Raw genomic sequence first — 27,605 nt, 5'->3', positions numbered from 1 at the left:
TGACAGAGCAGGACTCTGTCTCAAAAAATAAAAAATCAAAATAAATAAATAAATAAAACTCTCCAGTCAAGTTTAATGGATCTTGATATGCAAAAGAGAAAAATAAAATAATTTAGAGTAATGATTTCTTGACAAGGCCTGGCTTTATCTTATTACAAACCCTCAAAATCCTGTTTTGCTGGTAAAAGTGATCGCCTTTGAAGAAGTGAACTGGGAAGCTGAAGGATGGAACGGGAGAGAGGCTCATGTTTCACTCTCTACCCTTTGGTATCTTTGTAAATTGGTACCATGTGCAGTGTTGACAGCTGGTTTGTACCAGTACCATTTTCCTAGTCTTTTTCAGCCTTGTCCATCCTGATTGGTCAGTAGTCTGTCCTGAATGACCAGTGCCAATTTGGTTCCAGTTGCTAAATATTTTTAATATTACTCTTGACTATGTACATACATAACTGTTCCATGAAAGGGCTATATATGCAAAGTGACTCTCAAATGCAGAAGAAGCCAAAAATCCAAAGAAGAAGCAAACAAATCCAGTTTGCTGGTAGCAGGTGATTTACTGGGGAACTTATGGATGGAAGTGTGATCTCGGGCAGCAGCAAGACAGGTGGATCTTCATACTGTTATCCTGCAGACCATAAGGAAAGGGTATACATAATGTGCAGGAAAATTAAAGTTCACCCCTGAGGGAAAGACAAGAATACTGTGTGCATTACAGCCTATAATTTGCTTAAGGGCAGGATTTATGATTAAGACCATGCTCTTTTTACACAAGGAATCATAAAGAAGAACTCTTAGGGGCATTCCTGGAACTGGGGTTAATCAGAAGTCAACCTAGCATGTCAACATCCATGATGGAATTCTTTTACCTCCACAATAACCAATTGTGCAGGGAAAACTCTAATCATATTTTACCTTTATTCTCACAGCACCACAACAATCAACACAGAAGAAGACTTCTGTGAACAAATATGTAGGGGGTTTTCCCCTCACACCGAGCAGCAGACAGCAGCTGGGTGTCCTCTAATTCAGTTCATACCTACCCAGAGACAGTGTCAGATCCCACAGGTTGGGGGCTCAGTTCCCAAGACTGGCTTCCATACCCCCAGACACCACTTACAAGTCCGGGCCTCCAGAACTTCTGACCAACCAGCTTCAAGTTGTGGTTCCCACAGCCCACTCTTTGGGTTTCATTAATTTGCTGGAGCAGTGCACAGAACTCAGAGAAACACAATTACTGGTGTATTATAAAGGATATTGCTCCAGCAAATTAATGAAACCCGAAGAGTGAGCTCTGGGAACCACAACTTGAAGCTGAAGCAGCACACTGAGCTCAGAGAAACACGATTACTGGTGTATTATAAAGGATATTGCAAAAGATACAAATGATGAGATGCATAGGGTAAGATATGGGGGAAGAGGTGCAGAGCTTCCATACCTTCCCTGGATTGGCCCTTTCCTCTTACCTGTGGTTTAAGCGTGAGCATGTATGTGACTCAATTATGACCAAAAGGCTGTGAAGGGAATTATTATGAGGGGCATCGGCAAGTACTTTGATGATCAAAGACAAGGCCAGGCATGGTGGCTCATTACTGTAATTCCAGCACTTCGAGAGGCTGAGGTACGAGGATAGCTTAAGGTCAGGAATTTGAGACCAGCCTGGACAACATAGTGGGACCCTGTCTCTACAAAAAAATTTTAGAGGCCAGGCATGGTGGCTCATACCTGTAATCCCACCACTTTGGGAGGCCGAGGCAGGCAGATCACCTGAGGTCGGGAGTTTGAGACCAGCCTGACCAACACGGAGAAACCCTGCCTCTACTAAAAATACAAAATTAGCTGGGTGTGGTGGCGGGAGCCTGTAATCCAGCTACTTAGGAGGCTGAGGCAGGAAAATCGCTTGAACCTGGGAGGCAGAGCTTGCGATGAGCCGAGATCATGCCATTGCACTCCAGCCTGGGCAACAAGAGCAAAACTCCATCTCAAAAAAAAAAAAAAAATTAGAAATTAGCATGGTGTGGTGGCTCACACGTGTAATCCCAGCTACTCAGGAGACTGAGTTAGGAGGACTGGTTGAGCCAGGGAGGTCAAGGCTGCAGTGAGCTATGATCACTCCACTGCACTCCAGCCTGAGCAACAGAGAACCTGTCTCAAAAAAAAAACCCAAAAAAAACACAAATATCTAGGTGCAGTGGTATGCACCTATAGTCCCAGCTATTCAAGAGGCTGAGGCAGGAGGATTGCTTGAGCCCAGGAGTCCTACCTAGGCAACATAGCAAGAGCTTGTCTCTTTAAAATAAAAAATAAAAAAAAAAAAAAGACAAATCTACTCCCCCATCTAGATGTTTCTGTGTCTATATGTGCTACGTGGAACTGCAAGCAGGATGAAACCGTGCAAAGAGCCAGCCGTGAAAAGATAAGCCAATGTGCTGAAGGTGGCAAAGCTGAAAGATGGAAAGAATATATAGGTTCTTGATGTATTAATATTTGAGTTATTCAATTACTCTAGTCAACCCTGAAACTGCCCTGCCTCCTATCTGTTAATCAGGATTAATTAAACACCTTCTAGTTTGAGCCATTCTCAGTGGGTTCTTTGGTTATTTGTAGCTGGAAGTATCTGACCTAGGCATTTGCCTTTCCGCATCTCTTTCCCTGTTCTGCTCTTGTTGTTCTGCTCTTGTTGTTGGAGCTGACTCTTATAAACTGTTTCCCAGTTTCCCTTGCCAGCTGACTTCTGGCTATATTCAGCCAATACGAGGCACCAATGAGAGATCAGGAAGGAAGGAAGGACGAAACCAAGTTATTTCTCTCTCTGTCTCTCTCTTTTTTTTTTTTTTTGAGAAGGAGTTTCACTCTTGTTGCCCAACCTGGAGTACGATGGTGCAGTCTCGGCTCACTGCAACCTCCACCCCCAGGTTCAAGCGATTCTCCTGCCTCAGCCTCCCAAGTAGCTGAGATTACAGGCGCCCGCCACCACACCCGGCTAATTTTTTGTATTTTTAGTAGAAATGGGGTTTCACCATGTTGGTCAGGCTGGGCTCAAACTCCAGACCTCAGGTGATCCTCCCGCCTCGGCCTCCTAAAGTGCTGGGATTACAGGTGTGAGCCACCTCGCCCAGCTCGCTCACACTCTCGCTCTCTCTCTCTCTCTCTCTCTCTGCTTCTGGCAGTGGTTTCGTTTCTTCCGCGGTTTTGGCTTCTGTGAGGCTGCACTTCCTTTGGTCCTGCTTCCTGCTGGGCAGGCCCTTCCTTTTCTCAATGCCTTGTGTATTTGCTTCACTGTCACACTTGGCCTTTCTGCTCTTTTAATGTCTTTGTAATTAGTTTCCCATATTAATCATCCTCTACTGAACCACCCTGGCGAGCTCCGCTTTCCTGATTGGCCCCTGTCCCAGTTTCCTAGCTGAATCAACAGTTCAGAAGGAGAGGAAAGACAAGTGAGAAAGAAATGCCGCAAAGTGGTTCTTCCTTCCCAAAGACAAGGAACTGGGTTACTTTTCATTGTAAGCTTAAATTCTCTCCTCACACCTCTGCAAAGTAGCTGAAATAGAAGTTCAAAAGTGAGATTAAATTAACTACAGAAAATGAAGGAATTTATCCTTTTTGAATTCACCCCAGTTTGAGACAGTTACATTTCAACTTCTTCATAAATGTTGTTATGAACAGGAGTTTTCATGACATTTAATTTCATATCATCCATATTTTATGTATTATGATACAGCTTCCATTTTTAACAATGTTCGTATGAGTAGCCCCAGTGACCCTGTTTATCCTGTGGAATCTGGCCTCTATGTTACAGTTGATTAGAATAGAGGTGAATATAATCCCAGCCTGTGATAGCCACACTCTCTCTCCCAGGACTGTGGAACTGAGATTCTGATATTCTAGTCAGTCTCTATTAAATCCCTTAATTTGGAAGGCATGTTAACACAGGAGCTGTGGGGCAGCCACCTTCTCCCTTGCCCAAACGCACAAATCAGTCAGTAGAAAGAGAGCAAACCAACAATGAAACAGATATTCGGAATGCAGCTAAAGTCGCTTCACTGAATAAACTATGCTGTCCTAGGAGGCAGAGCCCTAGATTAGACCAGTAATGATGAATAGATTTCAACAAATCAACTCACATTTCAACTTTTCTTTGACACTGTTGTTTTTTTTGTTTTTTTGTTTGTTTGTTTGTTTGTTTGGAGACAGAGTCTTGCTCTATCCCACAGGCAGGAATGCAGTGCCACTATCTCGGCTCACTGCAACCCCCGTCTCCTGGGTTCAAGCAATTCTCCTGCCTCAGCCTCCCAAGTAGCTGCGATTACAGGCATGCGCCAGCAAGCCTGGGTAATTTTTGTATTTTTGTAGAGATGGGGTTTCAGCAAGTCAGCTAGGCTGGTCTCGAACTCCTGACCTCAGGTGATCCACCTGCCTCGGCCTCCCAAAGTGCTGGGATTACAGGCATGAGCCACCACGCCTGGTCAGTTGTTTTTTAATCTTTGAGAGAAACATTTAAATTTGAAGCTAAAAGATCTTTCTCCATTTCTGTCTCGCTCTTCTCTCCCTTTCTCCCTTTCTTTTTCTTACTTTTCCCCCTCCCTCCTTCCTCTTTTTTCCCTTTTTGTTTTTCCTTTACTCCACATTTTTTTTTTTTTCGAGACAGGGTCTCGCTCTGTTGCCTGGGCTGTAGTACAGTGGCACAATCATAGCTCACTGCAGCTTCAAACTCCCAGGCTCAGTCAATCCTCCTGCCTCTGACTCCTGAGTAGTGAGAACTATAGGCTCACACCACCACACTCAGCCAATTTTTGTAGAGATGGGGTTTCGCCATGTTACCCAGGCTGGTTTCAAACTCCTGAGCTCAAGCAATCTGCCTACCTAGGCCTCCCAAAGTGCTGGGATTACAGGCATGAGCCACCGTGTCTGACCTACTCCACATTTATTAACATCCTCTGGGCATTGTTCTGCTCTGGCTTCCTCGCCAGGACAGAGGCAACAAGATTAGTTCCAGTATCACACTGGAGGCAAAAGCCTGACACCAGTAAAAATCAAACAAAGCCTACATTTTAGGGAAACAGAAGAACCCTCCAGCCCACATATAAGCCCTTCTTTCTATACATGAAGTTCAATAATTCCAGCCTTACCCCTTAATACATAGGCGTTTATTATTTTCTCGAAAGGAGGTAATCCAAAGTCCCTTCTAGCAGCAATGTCACAATGTCATGAGACCACTATTTTTCCAGTTCAGTATCGCCAAATAATTTACCTCTCCCTTTACTTGGGTCTTAATCTGGTCCAATTTTGAGATCTCATGATACTGCAACCTTAGACCAAATAAGAAATGTAATTCCTATCAACCACCTGTTATGTACCACAATGGAGAGCAAATACAACTACAATGAAAACTTCCATTTAGAACATGGAAAAAGGGGAAGAAACCACAGGACATGTACCATCTGTTGCTGGACAGAATTAATAAAGCAAAGCAGAGAACCACAGCATCTCATGGGCATCATTTGGTTGACTTTGCAACAGTGAGAGCTCTATTGCCAACAAATCTAGTTTCTCTGATATTGCCTTCTGGGATCATTTCTATTGTCAAGGGAGCATCTGAAAGGACATTAGAGGAGAATACTCTGGGGAGAGAGGATGGGTATATCTCACAATTCACTTTTTGTTAAAGGTATTGGAGTCCTCAAATGCCCTGAGGACCTTAGGGTCTCCAAGGAACTGGGACATTGGTTTCAATGAATCACAGTCCTGTTACAAGAATTGTGTTTTTCCAGTGTTATAATTCTAATAAAAACTTAGTCACCTGTCCATCAGTTTCATTTTAGGGGAAATTCCTAAAAGCAAACACCAAAAATGTCAGGTCAGCAGGGCTGCTAAATTGAAGAGCCAAGGCTGGCCTACACACATAGAGTTTCCTCTCCTTAGCAGCAACTCTGGGGGCGATGTATATCCCAGTACACTCTGTTTGACAAACTTTATATCAGGACAGCGTGAAGAAGACTACCTGGGCTGGCAGAGAAGTCTTCTCTATTCCCTAAAATATTGCCTGGTGATCTGAATTCACAGCATCCTGCATCTATGCTCCCAGGTTGCAGATCTCAAACTTGGCCCAAATAAACTCTCTACTTATATTTAAACAGACATATAATATAAATACAAATATAATATATATGATGTGTGTGCATGTGTGTGTGTGTGTGTGTGTGTGTCTGTGTGTGTATATAGGTATATACCAGTCCAATGTATTTTGTACAGGTAGTGACATCTTATTTGATTTGCCAGGAGAGAAGCCAGTGTGAGGTTTTGATTTCCTATTTGATTTGCCAGGAGGGAAGCCAGTGTGAGGTTCTCTAATGTAGCTCAGGGAGCCAAGATTCCCCAAACCCTCCATTCCATTCATTCCTTCCCACTCCAGTTGCCAGGATCTCAAACTTTCCCACTCAGCATTTCAAACTTACATACGGAAAAGGAAGTGAATTAAAGAACTTGACTTCTGTACCTCAGTCCATCAATTGATTACTTTCTTCATTTGGACCTCCACATTCTCAATTCCCAACTTCCTTTTTTCTACTCACATCCAGAAAAATCTCCGTGGAAGAATGTAAATTTCTGGTTGTACCTTATTGAAAGTCTCAGGAAAAATCAACACAATCTGATTTATCAGTCTGGGTCTAATCATGAGAGAGAAACCACACAATAATTTGAACAGAGAAAGTTTAATATTAAAAATTTTAAATTATAATAGATTTTATAGGCTGAATTGTATCCTTTTCTCTCCCCAATTCCTATGTTTAAGTTCTAACCCCAGTACCTTAGAATGTGACTCTTTTTGGAGGTATGGCTTTTAAAAAGTAATTAAGTTAAAATGGGGGTGATACTAACTATAACTGGTAACTCAATAAATATCTAACAGATGGTACAATCACTGCAAATGGTGGGGGAAACAAGCAAACAATGTTCTGTGCTTTAAGCTTCATCCAAAGTCTGGAGAGAGACCAGTGGGTGAAAAAAATAGCAACAGAGAGTAAAGTTGTTGTCTCTATATTTAAATACTTTATTTTTGAAACCCCAAGAGCTTTGCCAGTAAGATGACATTTCTTCTTTCCTAAATTTCACTGACAATTATAATTTCCTAAACTGGGTGTCATAGAACTATATATACACCATGGTATTTGCTTAAAATTTTGTGTTTGTTGTTTTTTTCTTTGTGTTTAAAAAACAAAAAACATGAAATTTACCATTCTGACCTTTTTTTTTTTCAGACAGAGTCTCACTCTGTCGCCTAGGATGGAGTCCAGTGGCGAGATCTTGGCTCACTGCAACCTCTGCCTCCCGGGTGCAAGCGATTCTCCTGCCTCAGCCTCCTGAGTAGCTGGGATTACAGGCTTACAGGCCTGCACCACCACACCCGGTTAATGATTGTATTTTTAGCAGAGACGGGGTTTCACCATGTTGGTCAGGCTAGTCTCGAACTCCTGACCTCGTGATCTGCCTGCCTCAGCCTCCCAAAGTCCTCAGATTACAGGCGTGAGCCACCGCGCCCGGCCCATTCTGACCCTTTTTTTTTTTTTCCTTTTTGAGATGAAGTCTGGCACAGTCCCCCAGGCTGGAGTGCAGTGGCACCATCTTGGCTCACTGCAAGCTCCGCCTCCCGGGTTCATGCCATTCTCCCGAGTAGCTGAGACTACAGGCGTCCGCCACCACGCCCAGCTAATTTTTTGTACTTTTAGTAGAGACGTGGTTTCATGACCTTTTTTAAGTGTATAAGACAGTAGTGTTCTCTATAGTCACCTTGTTATGCAACAGATCTCTAAAACTTTTTATCTTGCAGAACTGAAACTCCATACCCATGAACAACTCCCCTTTTCTACTTTCAACTACCATTCTAAGAGTTTGATCACTTTATTAAGTTTTTTAAATTAGAAAGTTACTGTTTCTCTCTTTAAGGTAGTTTTAAAACCAGCATGCCTCAAGGCCAAAATTTCTGGAGGAAACATCCTTGAAATACTGTCAAAGGACAGTATGATTTTGTTATAAGACTTTGACCTTCTTGCATACATTAGTAAGAGTGTTTCAAAGGCACAAAGTAAAATAACCTTAGAGGTATATCAAAACATAGTGGATAGGCCATTTGCAGTGATTGTACCATCTGTTAGATATTTATTGAGTTACCAGTTATAGTTAGTATCACCCCCATTTTAACTTAATTACTTTTTAAAAGCCATACCTCCAAAAAGAGTCACATTCTAAGGTACTGGGGTTAGGTACGTGGCTCATGCTTATAATCCTAGCATTTTGAGGGGCCGAGGTGGGCAGGTCACCTGAGGTCAGGAGTTTGAGACCAGCCTGGCCAACATGGTGAAACCCTGTCTCTACTAAAAATACAAAAATTAGCTGGACATGGTGGCACATGCCTGTAATCCCAGCTACCGGGGAGTCAGAGGCAGGAGAATCCCTTGATCCCAGGAGGCGGAGGTTGAGTGAGCCGAGATTGCACCACTGCACTCCAGCCTGGACGACAGAGCAGGACGCCATCTCAAAACAAAACAAAACAAAAACGAAAACAAAAACATAGTGGATATAAGAGCTAGACGTTTTTCTTCATTTTACCTGATTACCTAGGTTAGTCCATTTTATTTTGTTACCTAGGTTGACTCTGTAGCAGATTACTACACTGTAACATCTAGAGCCAATTAAACTCAGCAACTATAATATATACAGTTGTCCTTCAGAATTAGCACTATAGCTTTAAAATGAACACAAAATAATACTGCTTCTCCTGTAAGAGCTATATTACTGGAATAAATCTTCACTTTAGAACTCTGTCCAGGAGAGAAGTTGTCTGGTAGTTTGGTTCACTTGATGGGCATATCTCTAAAGAGAAGGAATGCATCTGGCTTGAAGACATTATTCATTAAGAACATCTTGTGTAAGCATATCAAACTACAATTTATTCACTAATTTCTTTATCAGATGTTTATGGAGTGCCTACAGAGACGCATGACACTGTGCTAAGTTCCAGAAACAATAATGCACAAATTTAGGCATAGGGCTGCTTTCTTCATTATAATTTTGCTCCCCATGTAGGCTTTATTGCTAAGAAAATACACTGAAAAGCTAACATGAATATTCTCATCCATTTTTTTAGCCATTCATTCATCCAGTCAATGAACATGTTGTTATGGACTGAATGTTTGTGTCTTCCAAAATTCATATGTTGAAGCTCTAACTCACCATTTGATAGTATTTGGAGATGGGGTATTTGGATGGTAATTAGGATTCGATGAGGTCAGGAGAGTGGAACCCTCAGAGGAGATTAATCCCCTTATAAGAGACTCCAGAGATCTTCTCTCTCTCTTTCTTTCCCTCCCCACCATGTAAGGACGCAGTGAGAAGTCGGCTGTCCAAAAATCTGTTACTGAAGTCACCCAGTCTATGGTATTTTTTTATTGTAGCCTGAACAGATTGACACATGAATTGAATTTCTAGTAAAGCCCTGTGATTACAAAGATAAATCCCAACCTTTGCCCTCAAGGAACTCCCCATCTCATGGATCTCAGATATATAAACAAAGAAATATAATGTGATAACCATAGAAATAGATGTATGGTCAAGGGATACTGGTGATATGAAGGATGGTGTGACTGACTCTACTTGGGTGGGTCAAGGAAGTCTTTTCAGAAAAATAATGAAGTTTATTTCAGGCTGAGGAAAAAGTGCAAAATCACAGAGGCATAAAACAACATGATGTGTTGGGGATGGAAGGACTAGGGCAACAATAAAATATTTCCTAAAACCTTAGAAATAGTGAAAAGGATTGCTCTATGAGAATTAAATTAAAACTAACTAAAGCAAAGTTTAAATATAGTAATTTAAAGACACACATTTCTTCCCAAGCTGACTTGACAGTAAACTGAATGATGTATTTTTTTTCTTTTCTTTTTTTTTAGAGATTTGGTCTCACTCTGTTGCCCAGGCTGGAGTGCAATGGCATGATCATAGCTCATTGCAGCGTTGAACTCCTGGGCTTATACAGTCCTCATGCCTCAGCCTCCCAAGTAGCTGGGACTACTACAGGCACATGCCACCATGCCCAGCTATGAATCATGTATTCACCGATCTTTATTATTATTATTATTATTCTTTTTAAGCTATATCCTACAGGAAGGATATTCACCTATCTAATGACAGTGACAATCAAAAAGTGCCACTATTTAACTGTTATTAGACTTTATTACGTCCCACTCCTTTTTTTGTCATTATGAATGGTGTTGCAATAAATTTCATCCTGCATATAGATTCCATTTTGGATTAGAGTGCCAGGAAATAATTCCAGATGTAGAATTACTGGGCCAAGAGGTAAGATATTACTATCAACTTGCTTTGAAATGTGTAAGTTATACTGCTATCACCAGCACAATATGCCAGTTTCACCATATCATCCTTTCATGGGGGATTATTAATTGACAAATTTTGCTAATAGACTGAATCAAAAAATATTTATTGAAGGCTGGACCTGGTAGCTCATGCCTATAATCTCGGCACTTTGGGAGGCTGAGGTGGGAGGGTCACTTGAGCCCAGGAGTTTGCAGCCAGCTTCGGCAACATAGTGAGACCCTGTCTCTACAAAAAATTTTAAAAATTAGCTAGATGTGGTGGTGTGTGCCTATAGTCCCAGCTACTCAGGAGGCTGAGATAGGAGGATCACTTGGACCTGGGAGGTCAAGGCTGCAGGGAGCCATGTCACACCACTGCACTCCAGCCTGGGTGAGAGGGTGAAACCATGTCTCAAAAAAAAAAAAAAATTATTAGAGGTTACACTATGCCAGACATTATGCTAAGAGAGAAAAATGGTACATGATTAGAGTGGTCAAGTTAATGTCTTTGATTACTGGTAATATTAGGATTTTTTTCTTCTTTCAAAAATGGGGTTTTACAGCCTGGCGAGGTGGCTCATGCCTGTAATCCCAGCAATTTGGGAGGCTGAGGTGGGCAGATCACTTGAGGTCAGGAGTTCGAGACCAGCCTGGCCAACAAGGTGAAACACCGCCTCTGCTAAAATACAAAAATTAGCTGAGCGTAGTGATACATGCCTGTAATCCCAGCTACTCAGGAGGCTGAGGCAGGAGAATCGCTTGAACCCGGGAGGCAGACGTTGCATTGAGCTGAGATCACACCACTGCACTCTAGCCTGGGCAACAGAGCAAGACTCCGTCTTAAGTGTTGGGATTACATGTCTCAAAAAAAAAAAAAAATGGGGAGAAGTGTTGCTATGTCACCCAGGCTGGAGTGCAGTGGCTATTCACAGGCACTATCATAGTGCACTATAGCCTCAAACTCCTGAACTCCTGGGCCAAGCAATCCTTCTACTTCATGCTGGATGTTTTATATGTGTGTTATCATCACACACTGATGATGTATATGTGTATATATCATCAGTAGGTCTCATGATAGATTAGACAGCTGAAATATTTACTAAGTACTTGACATATGCCATTGTTTTAGATTTTGGAGAATTTAGTGGTGAATACTTGCAATCAAAAATTTATATTCTAGAGAGAGGAAATAACCAATAAAAATGAAAATAAATACATAAGATAACTTCTCATTCTAGTACAGTTATGGAGACATTACAATAAAACAATAGACAGATTTGGTGGAGGAGTGACTTTGGCTGGAATTACAAGGTAATTCCTTTATGAAAAGATGACATTTGAGCTGACAGTTGAATGATTTAGAAGGCAGTCATGTCAAACTCCCAGAGAAGAGCTTTTCAAACTCTTCCCTGGAATAGAAAGGAATAGAAAGTGCCAAGATGCAGGACCCACTGTAAGTTTGGTCTGTTTAATAAACCTAACAGTGTGGCCGAAGTATAGGGATCAAGGGAGAGAGTGGAGTGAGATGAAGTTGGAGAGGGGGGCAGGTACCAGGTTGTGAAGGGCTTTGAAGGGCATGGAAAGGCCTTCACAATTTATTCTCATAATAATGGAGGCCGGGTGTGTTGGCTCACACCTGTAATCTCAACACTTTGAGAAGCCAAAGCAAGAGAATGGCTGGAGTCCAAGAGTTAGAGACCAACCTGGGCAACATAGTGAGACCTCCATTTCTCCAAAAATTTTAAAAACTAGCCCAGCATGGTAGTGCATGTCTGTGATCCCAGCTACTAGGGAGGGTGAGGTGGGAGGATGGCTCAAGCCCAAAAGGTCGAGGTTGCAGTGAGCTGTAATCATACCACTGCACTCAGCCTGGAAGACAGAGCGAGACCCTGTTTCAAAAAAAAAAAACCAAAAAAACAAAGAACCTCTTTCCACTATCTTTCCACATCACCACAATGGTGCGCATAAATGTCATGTCCTGGCTGATGCTCTCAAGAGCATCAACAATGCCAAAAAGAGAGGCAAACACCAGGTTCTTATTGGGCCGTGCTCCAAGGTCATCATCTGGTTTCTAACTCTGATAATGAAGCACGGTTACATTGGCGAGTCTGAAATCATTGATGATCAGAGCTGGGAAAATTGTGAACCCCACAGGCAGGCTAAACAAGTGCGGAGTGATTAGCCCCAGATTTGATGTGCAACTCAAAGATCTAGAAAAATGGCAGAATAATCTGCTCCCATCCCACCAGTTTGGTTTCATTGTACTGACAACCTCAGCTGGCATCATGGACCATGAAGAAGCAGGACGAAAACACACAGGAGGGAAAATCCTAGGATTCTTTTCTAGAGATGTAATATATATTTACAAATAAAATGACTCCTGGACACACACACACAAACAACAACAACAAAGAAAACAATGGAGGCCCTGGGAGCATTTTAAGCAGTGAAAAGGTGGCATGGCCCAATCAGATTGATGCTTTTAAAGATCTCTCCAACTGCTGTATGAGAAATGGACTTTTTTTTTTTTTTTTTTTTTTGAGATGGAGTTTGGCTCTTGTTGCCCAGGCTGCAGTGCAGTGACACGATTTCGGCTCACTGCAACCTCCGCCTCCCAGGTTCAAGCAATTTTCCTGCCTCAGCCTCCTGAGTAGCTGGGATTACAGGCGTGCACCATCAAGCCCAGCTAATTTTGTATTTTTAGTAGAGTCGGGATTTCTCCATGTTGGTCAGGCTGGTCTTGAACTCCCGACCTCAGGTGATCCACCCATCTTGGCCTCCCAAAGTGCTGGGATTACAGGCGTGAGCCCCTGTGCCTGGCCAATTTTTTGTATTTTTAGTAGAGACGGGGTTTCATCATGTTGGCCAGGCTGATCTCGAACTCCTGACCTCAGATGATTCACCCACCTCAGCCTCCCAAAATGCAGGTATTACAGGCGTGAGCCACCACGACTGGCTGAGAAATGGACGATTTCTTAAGTGTAGGCATGGAGTCCAATTAGATAGCTCTAGGAATCCAGTCAAGAGACGCTGATGGATGGAATGGAAGTGTAAAAATGGAGGTGGTGAGAAATGGGCAGATTGGAATACATATCAATGACTTCCTGATGAATCCATGATAATTTCAGAGATTCTGTACATCTGGAGAGGGCCCAGGAAAGTGCAATTATAACAAGTATCCCAAGTGGTTCTGATGGCGGCACACAAGGAGTATACTGAGAAAATACTGTTGTAAGGGACAGAGAACACGTTTGGCATTTTTGTTAATAAATAAGAAAGAACGATTCAAAAAAAGAAATCACTATCTTATGTCTGAGAAACTGACAGGTCTTTCATTTGGTAAAATAATCCCAAACTTTAAGTAAAATTAACAAAAATATTACCATGGCAGGGCCAGGCGTGGTGGCTCACACCTGTAATCCTAGCACTTTGGGAGGCCGAGGCGGGCAGATCAACTGAGGTCAGGAGTTCGAGACCAGCCTGACCAATATGGTGAAACTCCGTCTCTACTAAAAATACAAAAATTAGCCAGGCATGGTGGTGCATGCCTGTAGTCCCAGCTACTCAGGAGGCTGAGACAGGAGAATTGCTTGAACCTGGGAGGTGGAGGTTGCAGTAAGCTGAGATCGTGCCACTGCACTCCAGCCTGGGTAACAGAGCAAGACTCCATCTCAAAAAAAAAAAAAAAAAAAAAAAAGAAAAGAAAATACTACCATGGCAAAAATGAACATGACTTCATGTTTTAGAAAGCTAGTCTCATTTTGACTTTTCACCCCTCCTTTCCACACATATTTTGAATGTCTACCCTGTGTACTTCCTGTCTTCTTTGTCAACTCTGCCTGGCTTGTACCTTCATGGTTGGTATTACTATTATGTCCCAGTATCCAGTTCTCTTCTACATGAGAAGACTGCACTTCCTCAATGCCTTGATGTTACATATGGCCATGTGACTTGCATTGGCAAATAATGAACAGAAATTACCTGTGTAGCCAACTCAGCAGCCTGTTGTGAGGGGTGATATAGGAACACACAGTGATATACAAATGCCATGAGATGAAAGTACCCTGGAATTCTGAAGCTGGAGAACAGCTTCCCTGGAGAAGAGCCAGGAACGACAGTAGACTTTGGGTGAGCACTGGGATTTGAGACTTGTAATTGTACCATAATCCAGTTTACCTAGATCAATACCATTCCCTCTGATTCTCCTTCGCTGGGCTTCTTACATGGCTATTTTGGTGGCAATGATTAGCTTTAAGATCCATGCACTGTCTTTGCTGAAATCTTTAGAATTAAAATACCACATGATTTTCTAGTAATAATACAAAAACATAACTATTAGCTTCAAGGATCTCAGACATGAGTGTCCCTCTGTAATATTTTGTCTTATTTCAATAAAGATAATCTAAATGATGAAGGTAAATCTTCTCAACTGATCTGGGTTCCCTCAATCATCTAGAACGTCACTCAGCAAAGAGGCATCAGAGGTTTCGTCAGTAACACTTGTGTTCTGTCCTGTACATGTTCTTGCAAAAAATCAAAAAATTAATATGCTTATGACATATGGGTATGCATGACAGCTACAGCCATTCAAAACTTAGTATGGATTTAGCAGGGGAAGAATCTATCTACATCTTACCTTTTAAATTTCAGTGAAGCCTCTTGCTAGCAGAACGAATAATAATTCCATAGTGCTCAGTATTATGTTGACCAAATAAGAGTTTCTAAGCCTAGGCACTATTGTCATTTTGCGCAGGATAATTCTTTGTTGCGAGGGGCTGTCTTGTGCACTGTAGAATGCTGAATAGCATCCCTGACCTGTATCTAGATCTCAGGCCATTAGCACACCCGAGCCCTGTTAGGACAACCCAAAATGTATCTAGACATTGCCAATGTCTGCTGGGAGACAAAATTACCCCCAGTTGAGAACTACTGGCCTAAATGAATGTACACCTTTGTGATAGATGTTGCTCAATGATGAAAATTTAAAAAGCATTATTAAGTTTGAGTAAAAAAGTAACCAAGATTAATGTTTAAGAATAGACACAGTAGATATTTTAATAAAAACAATGGTCCTGCCATTTTTTATTTATCATAGCAATACATACTTACAGAAGAAAAAGAATCATACATTTTAAATTCTGATCATTACACTATTTTTTTGTAGTTGAATAATAAAAGAATGAATCTCTTAGTGACTTTTTAAAATACCTTCAATGTTTGAAAAATGCAAATTATGATATGATAAACATTCAATAAGTGGAGTAAGTTCACTTCCAAATGAAAGACACTTGGCACCCAGTAACAGTAATGAAATTAAACATCACTGAAGACAGTAAGGAGGTCTGCCTGGAGGTCTCTGAGGAGGTGTGCCTGGAACCATATCTTTAGTGTAGATTCACAATCAATCCAATCTTTCAACCTACATTTTAATAATTTAGCTTTAGAAGAATAACATGTGAATCAGTTTTTCTCTAATAAGGCCTTGAAAAAGTTGTATCCTGAGGCACTATAAAGACAGTGAAACTTTTTTGTTGGTAATCAACAGCTTCAAATATTGGTTTTTATCAACGAATTATAAATACCTTTTTATAAAAGACCAAATGCACAGTAAAACAATGAGTATTTGCACTTTACCATTTTAGAGCTCAAAATAATTCAGAACACAAAATAATTCAGGCGACCAGCACCTAATCTGTCCTGTAGGTGGCAAAATTATCATAAGAGGAATCCAGGCACAGGAGTCAGAATTGCTGCATTGAGGTTAATAGTGACAGATGACTTAAAGCTTTATCCGAAACACAATTAACTTTTTTCAAGTTTTATAGATTCAAAGGTGCCTTTTGTATTGCTCTGAATTAACAAAAGTTTGTCTGCATGGTCAACACCAATGCTTAAAAATATGTTTTCATTTCTCAGGCTCTGGACTTTCAGTCTGATGATCATTTTTCTTTTTATGATTATTCCTGAAAAATTCCTCTCCTTTTTCTCTTGTTTCCCAACAGATTTTGCTTTATTTTTATTTATATTTAATTACTTATGTTTTTGGAGACAGGGTCTTGCTCTGTTGCCCAGGCTGGAGTGCAGTAGCATGACCATAACTCACTGCAGTGTTGACCTCCTGGGCTCAAGTGATCCTCCAACCTCAGCCTCCTTAGTAGCTGAAACTAAAGGTGTGCATCATGCCCAGCTTTTTTTTTTTTTTTTTTTTTAATAGAAGGAGTCTCACTATATTGCCCAGGTTGGTCTTGAACTCCTGGGCTCATGTGATCCTCCACCTCAGCCTCCCAAAGTGCTGGGATTATAGGTGTGAGCCACTGTAACCAGCCAGGTTTTGCTTTATTGTATGATCCATCCAAATTGAAGAAAGAGAGGTTGTGGAACTAAAAATCAGTTGTTACTTTTTAGCAGCTGTGAAAAGCAAACTTAAAACCAGTATCTAAAAGGGAGGATATGAGACTCACTAGATTTCACTCAGCTTTACATTTTCCCAATTATTTGTAGTGGATAGAAGAACTGTAGCAAGACCTTTAAGGAGTTACACTAACTTATAGAAAATTTTGGGCACCGTGGTTATGACTATGCTTATATGTAAGGAACAAAGAAGTTTATAAGTGATTGCAATTAAAAAGCTAACTCTAGTCAAGTAACATTTTATCCTCAGGAGTTGATATTACTCATTTTCATGGCTTCTTTGCATCCTTACAAGATGGAGATACTAATCTATGCCCTGGATTCATAATTAAAGAGTCAGATATGAGAAACAGTCAGAGCCATCAAATAAAAACTGGGGGCAATTACCTGGCGCGGTGGAACACGCCTGTAATCCCAGTACTTTAGGAGGCCAACACGTGTGGATCACTTGAGGTCAGGAGTTCAAAACCAGCCTGGCCAACATGGCAAAACCCATCTCTACTAAAAATACAACAATTAGCCAGGTGCGGTGGTGCCCACCTGTAATCCCAGCTACTCGAGAGGCTGAGGCAGGAGAATCACTTGAACCTGGGAGGCAGAGGTTGCAGTGAGCCAAGATCACACCACTGCACTCCAGCTTAGGCAACAGAGCAAGATTCCGCCTCAAAACAAAACAAAACAAAAGAAACTGGGGGCAAGTATTAAATATATAATTGAAGAACTAAGAATAAATGGGGGATAAAAGGAAGAAAGTACAGTATGCTATACCAGTATGTTCTGAAAATGTTGACATAGTATAACTATTTTAAAAATTGGGGTGTCAGGAGCAGTGGCTCACACCTGTAACCCCAGCACTTTGGGAGGCCGAGGTGGGCGGATCACCTGAGGTCGAGAGTTTGAGGCCAGCCTGACCAACATGGAGAAATCCTGACTCTACTAAAAATACAAAATTAGCAGGGTGTGGTGGCGCATGCCTATAATCTCAGCTACTCGGGAAGCTGAGGCAGGAGAATTGCTTGAACCCAGGAGGCAGAGGTTGCAGTGAGCAGAGATTGCGCCATTGCACTCCAGCCTGGGCAAAAAGAGCATGAGACTCCATCTCAAAAAAAGGAAAAAAAAAAACTGGGAAAGAATGAGAAAAGCAAATTAAAACTTTTTAATTGTTTCAATTGCCATATTAGTTGTGGTTGTATTTCTGTTGTTATTCTGAGACAGCTGCAAGTGTAAGATAAATAAAAGAAATGAGTAATTGTGGGATGTTCTAATTCTATCGTGCCCTGTGTTCTTGAAAACCAGGACTTTCAGTATAGAAGAGAGGTATAGTTGTAACAGAAAGGTTAGATAAAAACCCTGTGGGCCGGGCACAGTGGCTCACACCTGTAATCCCAGCACTTTGGAAGGCTGAGGTGGGCGGATCACAAGGTAAGGAGTTTGAGACCAGCTTGGCTATTATGGTGAAACCCCATCTCTACTAAAAATACAAAAATTAGCCAGGCATGGTGGCATGCACCTGTAGTCCCAGCTACTTGGGAGGCTGAGACAGGAGAACTGCTTGAACCCAGGAGATGGAGGTTGCAGTAAGTCGAGATTGTGCCACTGTACTCCAGCCTGGGCAACAGAGTGCAACTCTGAAAAAAAGAGAAAGAAAAAGAAAGAGAGAGAGAGAGAAAGAGAAAGAAGGAAGGAAGGAAGGAAGGAAAGAAAGAAAGACACCATGATTTACAGTCTTGCCAAAGAACTGAACCTAAGTCTTCTCAAATTCAATGTGCCTGAACCTGCACCGTGTGCTAATATCTAGAGGATAGGGGAATGTGCTGAACCGTGCCATGAGTGTGCAATCAGCAAAATACAAAGCATGGGAAACTCTATAGGTCCTAGGATCAGGTTCTTCACTAGGTAAATTTTAAGGAACTGGAAAGAAGGAGGAACTTCTAGATTAAAAAAGAGATGTAAAATAAAATATACATTTAATAACAATTTTAAATTGATAATATTAAAATATAAATATATGCATTTAGGTGTTGCAGCAGTAATCAAATGCAACAAAGTGATTACTATTTAAATCAGTCTAGCAGTTACTTTTGTGGGGTTGTAATTGTGACAGGACACAAAAAGGACACGTGGGGTGACTGGCTGAGTCCTAAAAGAGTATTTCCTTATAATAAGGCATTCAGCTATAAATTTTGTGTCTGGTTTTCAGTATTTTTATTTCATAATTTTTAAAATGTTACAATCAAAAAAGAAATCAAAGCCCTTAGGGTTTTCTACTAAAAAGTCTGGATGTGAATACTTCTACTGTAAGTATCATCTGATGGTTTTTAAGAAATTGCCTATATTATAGAAATATTTCTAAATAAGCTATAAATATTTGAAAAATATTGAATTCTTATGTATGCAGTTATAAAAAGTCAAAGAATTAAGTATACTTTTCTAACACAAAATTTGTTTTGTTACAGTATTATGTAAGACAATTTGGTTAAATGGATTTTTTTTTTTTTTTTTTTTTTTGAGATGGAGTCTAGCTCTGTCACCCAGGCTGGAGTGTACTGGTGCGATCTCAGCTCACTGTAACCTCTGCCTCCCGGGTTCAAGTGATTCTTCTGCCTCAGCCTCCCAAGTAGCTGGGATTACAGGTGCCCACCACCACGTCCAGCTAATTTTTGTATTTTTAGTAGAGATGGAGTTTCACAGAGACCAGTGTTGGCCAGGCTGGTCTCGAACTCCTGACCTCGTGATCCACCTGCTTCAGCCTCCCAAAGTGCTGGGATTACAAGCGTGAGCCACCGCGTCCGGTCTAAATGGACTTTCTTGACTTCCAAAATTTTCCTTTCCAACTCCCATACAAGATTATTAACGTTAATCTATTAGAGATTAGAACAAGAGCATTGGAGCAGATTTCTTATTTCTTTGAATGTCTGCACTTTGTTTCACTCTCCATTTTTTTTACACAGAACAAAGATTAGTTATCGTGCCTAACCATGATGGTAGTTATTAATATGTAGCATTATACACAAAGTGTTATCTAATTTGCAAACCGAGATCCTCCACCTACTTGCCTACCATGTGTCTTTTCCATGTAATAATGACTGATGTAGACAATTTTTTTTGTTGTTAGATGTGTAAGAATCTCAAGGATGTAAAACAGATTTAAACCATTAAAATTAAAGCAGTTTTTAAATGCACTATAACAACAAACATGGACATATAACTGTGTTGTACATTTTTGCCCATCAATCATTGACAACTTCCCTCCAATTTGTTCAAGCAGCATCTTAAATGGTGCAATTCAGTGGTCCCTTTTCCCTTCGTTTTAATAAAATTATGTGGTGTTCGAGTGATTCACATATTCAAGAAGTGACCGGTCTAAGACTCTTCGGATAAGAGCTTCCTCAATTATATTAAAATCCTACAATAAAGAAAAATAATTAGATATATTCAGAATCAATAGTATTTCAGAAACTAGACGATGAGGGTCAATGCAACACCCTCATTTTGCAGGGAACTAAAGTTAGGAGACTTGTCCAAGGTTCCACTAAGCCTGTCATAGAACCCAGAACTTTTGCTTTGGGGCTAATGAATTTTCCACTTCACTTTGTTGTCTATCGATTAACTAGTTACTGTCATAATAAAAAGTCTTGATTTGAAATTTGAAGTTTTTATCTGATATAATGAGAAGTTTTTAGTCACCATTACAAATCCTGGTCAGAGTGCTATGTTCCACACAAACCTGTAAAATGGAGCAAAGTTCAGGCTCCCCCACAGGCTTCACCAATGCCAGCAGTACAACTGAATGGCTATTTCTGAAGAAAATGTTAAAAACAAAACTTTCTCCTTGCCTCCTATGTGTCAAAGTGGAATTCAAAATTCTCTGTCAGCACATTCTATAAGTAAAACAAAAACCATTAAGAACCCTATCCTCTGCAATCCCTCTCCTCTTCCGCAATAACAAAAGGTGAAATCCCTATTCAAAGTCCATTCTGCAACATAAAAACAAAACAAAAAAACCCCCACAAAATCCAAAGGAAAGTCATAAAGCACAGCAGAGCACAAGGTTTGGTCTTGATACTGGCTTGTTCTTAGATAATTCAGTTAACCTTTGAGCTTCAGATATTTCAGTTAAATGAAGATAAAAATACAGTATTCACTTCACGGAAGTTGCTACAAGGAATAAAATGTGATATACATCTAGAGTGCTTAGCTTAGTATACAGTAGCTCAGGAAGCAAAAAATCAAAACAAAGAACACTACTTCAAGTTCACTTCCCTACCCAAGAATATGGCTGTGAGTGGCTGGAAAGTATTCTTATCAAAGTGGTTTCATCCTGCCTAGCTCTGGATCATGCTTTGTTTGAAAGATCTTGAGAATAGACTGAGCATGATTAGACAGAAGAGCCACAGAATCGACCTGGCTTTTAGAACACCTCAGAGACCTAAGGTAAAGAGAAACCTCTTGAGACGGAGTCTCGCTCTGTCGCCCAGGCTGGAGTGCAGTGGCGCGATCACGGTTCACTGCAAGCTCCGCCTCCCGAGTTCACGCCATTCTCCTGCCTCAGCCTCCAGAGTAGCTGGGACCACAGGGGCCCGCCACCACGCCCAACTAATTTTCCTGTATTTTTAGTAGAGATGGGGTTTCACCGTGTTAGCCAGGATGGTCATGATCTCCTGACCTCGTGATCCGCCCATCTCAGCCTCCCAAAGTGCTGGGATTACAGGTGTGAGCCACCGCGCCCGGCCAAGAGAAACCTCTTTGTATTACCAGAGAGAACACATAGACCAGAACCAAGTTCTGTTGAGGCCTGTGTGCCATATGGGCCACAAAAGACATGCTTAGAGATATGGAACTGAGAATTTAAAGCCTCTGTCATGTTCCTTGTTCAGTTCCTCAAGTGGTCCTAACAATTCCACTCCCATCCCATCTCCAATTTGCCTAACATCTGCACCTGAACTGTGCAAAGCACTTTATATACATTATCTCATTTAATCCTAAGAAGAGTTTTGGGAGTAGGTGCTTTTAATCTCTTCCCTTAACCAGTGCACAAACTGAGTTTCAGAGGTTAAATACCTTCTGCAAGGTCGCACATATATGACAGAGCTATTGCTTAAAACTACTTTAGAACCTGAGCTCCTTGTGTCCAACCTGGATAATAATAATTGGCAGATAGAAAGCATGGAGAAAATTCTCAAATGACAATCTTCAATCGTTATTAAATTTTATCTTGAAACTGCATTTCATTTTTTTTTTTTTTGAGACAACGTCTCACTCTGTTGCCCAGGCTGGAGTGGAGTGGCGTGATCTCAGCTCACTGAAACCTCTGCCTCCTGGGCTCAAGCGATTCTCCTGCCTCAGCCTACCGAGTAGCTGGGACTACAGGCGCGTACCACCATGCCTGGCTAATTTTTTTATTTTTAGTATTTTTAGTAGAGATAGGATTTCACCATGTTGGCCAGGATGGTCTTGAACTCCTGACCTCAAGTGATTCGCCCACCGCGGCCTCCCAAAGTGTTGGGATTACAGGCGTGAGCCACTGTGCCAGGCCAAAACATTCCATTTTCATGACGTCTTACTTAATGCTAATACTCAACACTATAGCTATATACACATTTTTTCCTCTATAGTTTTATTCACTTGGATCAGAAAGGTAAGCTTAACAAGACAGCATAAAAACATAATGTAAAAATAAGAAAATATACTTACTATGAAATCATCATAAAACAAAGTGTGACTAACTTGCAGATGTCTTATTAAACTGCCACTGAAGCTGCTTGGATTCTCATCGGGTATTAAACGGCAAAGTGGACAGAACTGGAAACAAACAAGACCAGGGGTTCAAGAAAGAATTTAAAATCGTTATTAGTGTCAGAATTAAAAACAACGGCTGGGCGTGGTGGTTTACAAAGTAATCCCAGTACTTTGGGAGGCCGACGTGGCCGGATCACCAGGTCAAGAGATGGAGACCATCCTGGCCAACGTGGTGAAATGCCGTCTCTACTAAAAATACAAAAATTAGCTGGGTGTGGTGGTACGCGCCTATAGTCCCAGCTACTCGGGAGACTGAGGCAGAATTGCTTGAACCCGGAGGCAGAGGTTGCAGTGAGCCAAGATCACACCACTGCCCTCCAGCCTGGCGACAGAGCAAGACTCCGACACACAAAAAAACAAAACAAGACGGGGTGCAGTGGCTCACACCTATAATCCCAACACTTTGGGAGGCCGAGGCAGGTGGATCACGAGGTCAGGAGTTCACGACCAGCCAGGCCAAGATGGTAAAACCCTGTCTCTACTAAAAATACAAAAATTAGCTGGGCGCAGTGGCAGGTGCCTGTAATCCCAGCCACTTGGGAGGCTGAGGCAGGAGAATCACTTTAATCTGGGAGGCAGAGGTTTCAGTGAGTCGAGATCATGCCATTGCACGCCAGCATGGGCAACAAGAGCAAAACTCTGTCTCAAAAAACAAGACAAAACAAAACAAACAATAACAATAAAAAACAACAACAGGTAACCATTCAAACATAAACTGTCAACTTTATTCATCCATTAGCCATACCTCAGTATTATGTTATAAAATTGCATAAACATGAAAGCAACATTAAGCAAATAAAATTGCATTTGTCTTCATATGCATTTCTTGTTCATATACATACATAACAATATAACTATTTGTTTCATATTCATCAATTTATTATTTAAACAATATTACAGTTAATAAATGTACCATAATTTACTTAATTAGTTTGCCTACCTCTTGGAATACTTGTTTGTGTGTGGATATTTTACTATCACAAATGAGAATAACTATAGTGTTTACCTTTTAGGGGATTAGTTCCTTAGGAGAAATGACCAGAAATGGCAATTACCAGGTCAAAAATTATGAATGTTGGCCAGGAGCAGTGGTCCACTCCTGTAATCCCAGCACTTTGAGAGGCCAAGGCAGGTAGATTACTTGAGGCCCAGAGTTCAAGACCAGCATGGCCAATGGTGAAACCCTGTCTCTACTAAAAATACAAAAATGAGTCAGACGTAGTGGTGTACACCTGCTATCCCACCTACTTGGCAGGCTGAGGCAAGAGAACTGCTTGAAAAAAGATTTCACTAGGTTTTGCCTGTACTCATATTTTTCAGTGTGTGTGAGATATAGTTTGGAGACTTGTCCCCACCCAAATCTCATGTTGAAATGTAATCCCTGGGTGTGGAGACAAAAAAATTAGCCAGGTATGGTGGCAGGCGCCTGTAATCCCAGCTACCCAGGCAGCCAAGGCACCAGCTCTGTCTCAAAAAAAAAAGAAAAAGAAAAAGACTTCACCAGGTTTTGCCTGTACTCATATTTTTCAGTGTGTGTGTGTGAGATATAGTTTTGGAAATTTGTCCCTGCCCAAATCTCATGTTGAAGTGTAATCCCTGGGCGCAGTGGCTCACGCCTGTCATCCCAGCACTTTGGGAGGTGGATCACTTGAGGTAGGAGTTCATGACCAGCCTGGCTAACATGGCAAAACCCGTGTCTACTAAAAAGACAAAAAAATTAGCCAGGCGTGGTGGTGCACACCTGTAGTCCCGGCTACTCCAGAGGCTGAGGCAGGAGAATGGCTTGAACCCAGGAGGCGGAGGTTGCAGTAAGCCGAGATCGCACCACTGCACTCCAGCCTGGATGACAGAGTGAGACCCAGTCTCAAAAAAAAAAAAAAAAAAAAGGACTTGATGGATTAAAAAAAAAAAAAAAGATACAGACCATTCTGTCACTACAAAGGAATGTCAGTGCATTGCTATCCTTTATTTCCTTCTCTCTCCCTAACCTCTGCTCTTTTCCCCATATTATTATTATTACTATTTCGAGAAACTTATATAAATAGAACTATACAGTATTTAACCTTTTGAGATTGGCTTTTCTCATTGAGCATGACTTTGAGATCCATCTAAGTTGCTGGGTTTATCCATAGCTCCCTCCTTATTACTGAGTAGTATTTCATGTATGGATGTCCCACAGTCTGCTTATCCATTTATTTTTTAAAGGGCATTTGGGTTGTTTCCAGTTTTTGGTTGCTACAAATAAAGCTGCAAGAAATATTTGTGTACAAATGTTTGCGTAAACATAAGTTTTCATTTCTCTAGGATAAATTTTCAGGAGTGTGATTGCCTGGTTATGAGATAAGTATATGTTTAACTTTGTAAAATATTGCCAAACTGTTTTCCAGAGTGGCTGTACTATTTTACATTCCCACCAGCAATGTATGAATTATTCAGTTTTTCCTTATTTTCCCCAACATTTGGTATTGTCCAAATTTTTTTATTTTAGCCATTTTGTTAAATGTGTACTGGTATCTCACCATGGTTTTAATTTGCACTTCTATGATGGCTAATATAAATAACTCTTTTAACATATATTACTTTATCACATTTTAACAAAGTTTCACTTTTTAAAAATTATATTTCTTCATGTATTCTTTTTTTTTTTTTTTTTGAAATGGAGTTTTGCGCTTGTTGCCCAGGCTGGAGTGCAATAGCGTGGTCTTGGCTCACTGCAACCTCCGCCTCCTGGGTTCAAGCAACTCTCCTGCCTCAGCCTCCCAAGTAGCTGGGATTACTGGTGCCCACCCCCACGCCCAGCTAATTTTTGTATTTTTAGTAAAGACAGGGTTTCACCATTTTGGCCAGGCTGGTCACGAACTCCTGGCCTCAGGTAATCCACCCACCTCGGCCTCCCAAAGTGCTGGGATTACAAGCATGAGCCACCCCACCCGGCCCATGTATTCATTTTTTAAAGTACGAGATGCAGACTTATTACTGAGTGCCAAGTATGTGTTGTTAGGTAGTAAATTAGGTAGTATTCTTATTTGATCCTCACAACAACTCAGTGAATTAATTGCTATCCTTATTTTGTTGATGAGCCCAATTTCAGAGAGAAAAAAAAATAGCTTGAATTTACTCAGCTGTAAGTATCAGATCTGGAATCAATGTCGCTGATCCTCCAATGTTCTTTTCGCATTCTAACAGTGTCCAATTTATCAATTTGGGTGATAATGTTTTTCTTTATTTAAATGAGGTCTTTATATACTTCTTTTCTTATTGTTTTATGAGGATCTCAGTTTCAGTATGCTCAATTTCTATAATTAAAGGTCTATTTCTGAATTTTGCTCAACTTTGCTAATTTTTGCATCTTATTTTTAGTAAAATTACATCCTTTTAACTAATTATTATTGAATTATAATCATTTACAATTTCCTAATGTTCTTGGTTAATTGGCACTACTGGTCATTCCAAGACAACATTTAATTTTCCCTGATGCCACTATGTATAATGAGAACAGAGCTAAGACCAAGAAATATTTCAACAAAAGAGCACTATTAATATCTGTAGTGTGGGAGAAGGAACCTGCTTATAGAAATTTTTTCATCCAACACTCTTTATTATGCCCCTACTACATGCTCGGCACTTAGAATATAGAGATCAGTAGGATACTTTGAAGTTAGACACTTTGGGTTCAAATCCTAGCACCAGCAGTGTGATCTTGAGCATGTAAGTTTCCCCTTCTGTGAAATGGAGATAATAACACCTGCCTTGTAGAGTAGCTGTAATATTTACAGATAATGTCTTCAGTGTGCCAGGTAAACATCAAACATTCAATAAATGCCACATATTTATTACTATTTGATCCCTGTCCTTGAAGAGTTGGGGCTCCCCGAGGGAAGAAACTACCATGTGTCTAGTTGATCCCTACATTCTTAGTACCCAGAAAATAGTTTCCAATTTCATCTCAGCCTCTCGCTGATTTTCTGTGTCTCAGAGCTGTTAGATTTAAAATAATACACCATTTACTATTATAAAGCTCAGTCATTATATTAGCTCAGTCTTTAGCTGCCATTATTATCACTTAAGCAGATACTTTCAATAGTGTATCAAGTGCCATACTCAAGGTGTGAACAGACAACTGTTCAAGACCTGTAAAGGGAATTACTAATTTTGCCCAAGGGTTCAGAAAGGCTCCAGCAGAGCTGCTGGTAACTGAAGTGGGTCTTGAAGAATGAGCCAGCCAGGCCAGCAGGGAGGAGCATCACAGCAGAGGAATCAATGTGGGAAAAGGCAGTAAATCCTAAAAGAAAAAGGCCTGCTTAGAGCAATGGAAAAAACCTCAGTGTAACTGAAGATAGGGCAAGTTGGGGAAGTGGTAGGGGATGAGTTTGGAATGATAAGTTGGAACTAGCTGTGCTCCGTATTTATTCAAGCACCTGACATGGTTTTGGTAGACTTGATGCAAAGAGTCAGAGGTACAGAGATATCTGTTACCTTGATCCCTACCATTAAGGGGCTGATTAGAGTCTAGTGGAGAAGACAAATACAGAAAACCTGGAATTTTAGGCCAGGCACGGTGGCTCACGCCTGTAATCCCAGCACTTTGGGAGGCTGAGGCAGGCAGATCACTAGGTCAGGAGATCGAGACCATCCTGGCTAACACAGTGAAACCCTGTCTCTACTAAAAATACAAAAAATTAGCCGGGTGTGATGGCAGGCACCTGTAGTCCCAGCTACTGGGGAGGCTGAGGCAGGAGAATGGCATGAACCTGGGAGGTGGAGCTTGCAGTGAGCCGAGATCGTGCCACTGCACTCCAGCCTGGGCAACAGAGCAAGACTCTGTCTCAAAAAAAACACTGGAATTTTAAGCAAAGAAGTTTTTGTTTTGTTTTGTTTTTGAGATGGGATCTCACTTTGTTGACCAGGCTGGCCTTGAACTCTCAGATTCCAGCGATTCTCCTGCCTCAGCCTCCTGAGTAGCTAGGATCACAGGTGCAAGCCATTGTTAGTCTGACATTAATAGAGAACTAGTGGAGTCTTCAG

General features: G+C 41.0%; 1 protein-coding gene and 1 pseudogene across 2 annotated transcripts in view; one reads left to right on the top strand and one right to left on the bottom strand.

The window, feature by feature from the left end:
* Window positions 1-10,851: 10,851 nt before the first annotated feature.
* Window positions 10,852-12,742, top strand: LOC134760278 (small ribosomal subunit protein uS8-like; annotated as a pseudogene).
* A 2,680-nt stretch (window positions 12,743-15,422) lies between these two features.
* Window positions 15,423-27,605, bottom strand: part of RNF125 (ring finger protein 125) — a 53,706-nt gene continuing 41,523 nt past the window's right edge. Inside the window, exons 5-6 of one of the 2 annotated variants that reach the window (XM_024236017.3) lie at window positions 22,476-22,583; window positions 15,423-20,187 (exon numbers count right to left, since the gene is read on the bottom strand). In XM_024236017.3, coding sequence (XP_024091785.1) covers window positions 20,101-20,187; window positions 22,476-22,583 — 195 coding nt within the window. In that variant the 3' untranslated portion in view covers window positions 15,423-20,100. The remainder of the gene's footprint in view (window positions 20,188-22,475; window positions 22,584-27,605) is intronic. The other variant, XM_054537773.2, reaches the window with a different exon arrangement.

The sequence above is a fragment of the Pongo abelii genome, chromosome 17 (genome assembly GCF_028885655.2).
Source record: "Pongo abelii isolate AG06213 chromosome 17, NHGRI_mPonAbe1-v2.0_pri, whole genome shotgun sequence".
Lineage (NCBI taxonomy): Eukaryota > Metazoa > Chordata > Mammalia > Primates > Hominidae > Pongo > Pongo abelii.
This window is presented reverse-complemented; position numbering and strand designations above follow the sequence as displayed.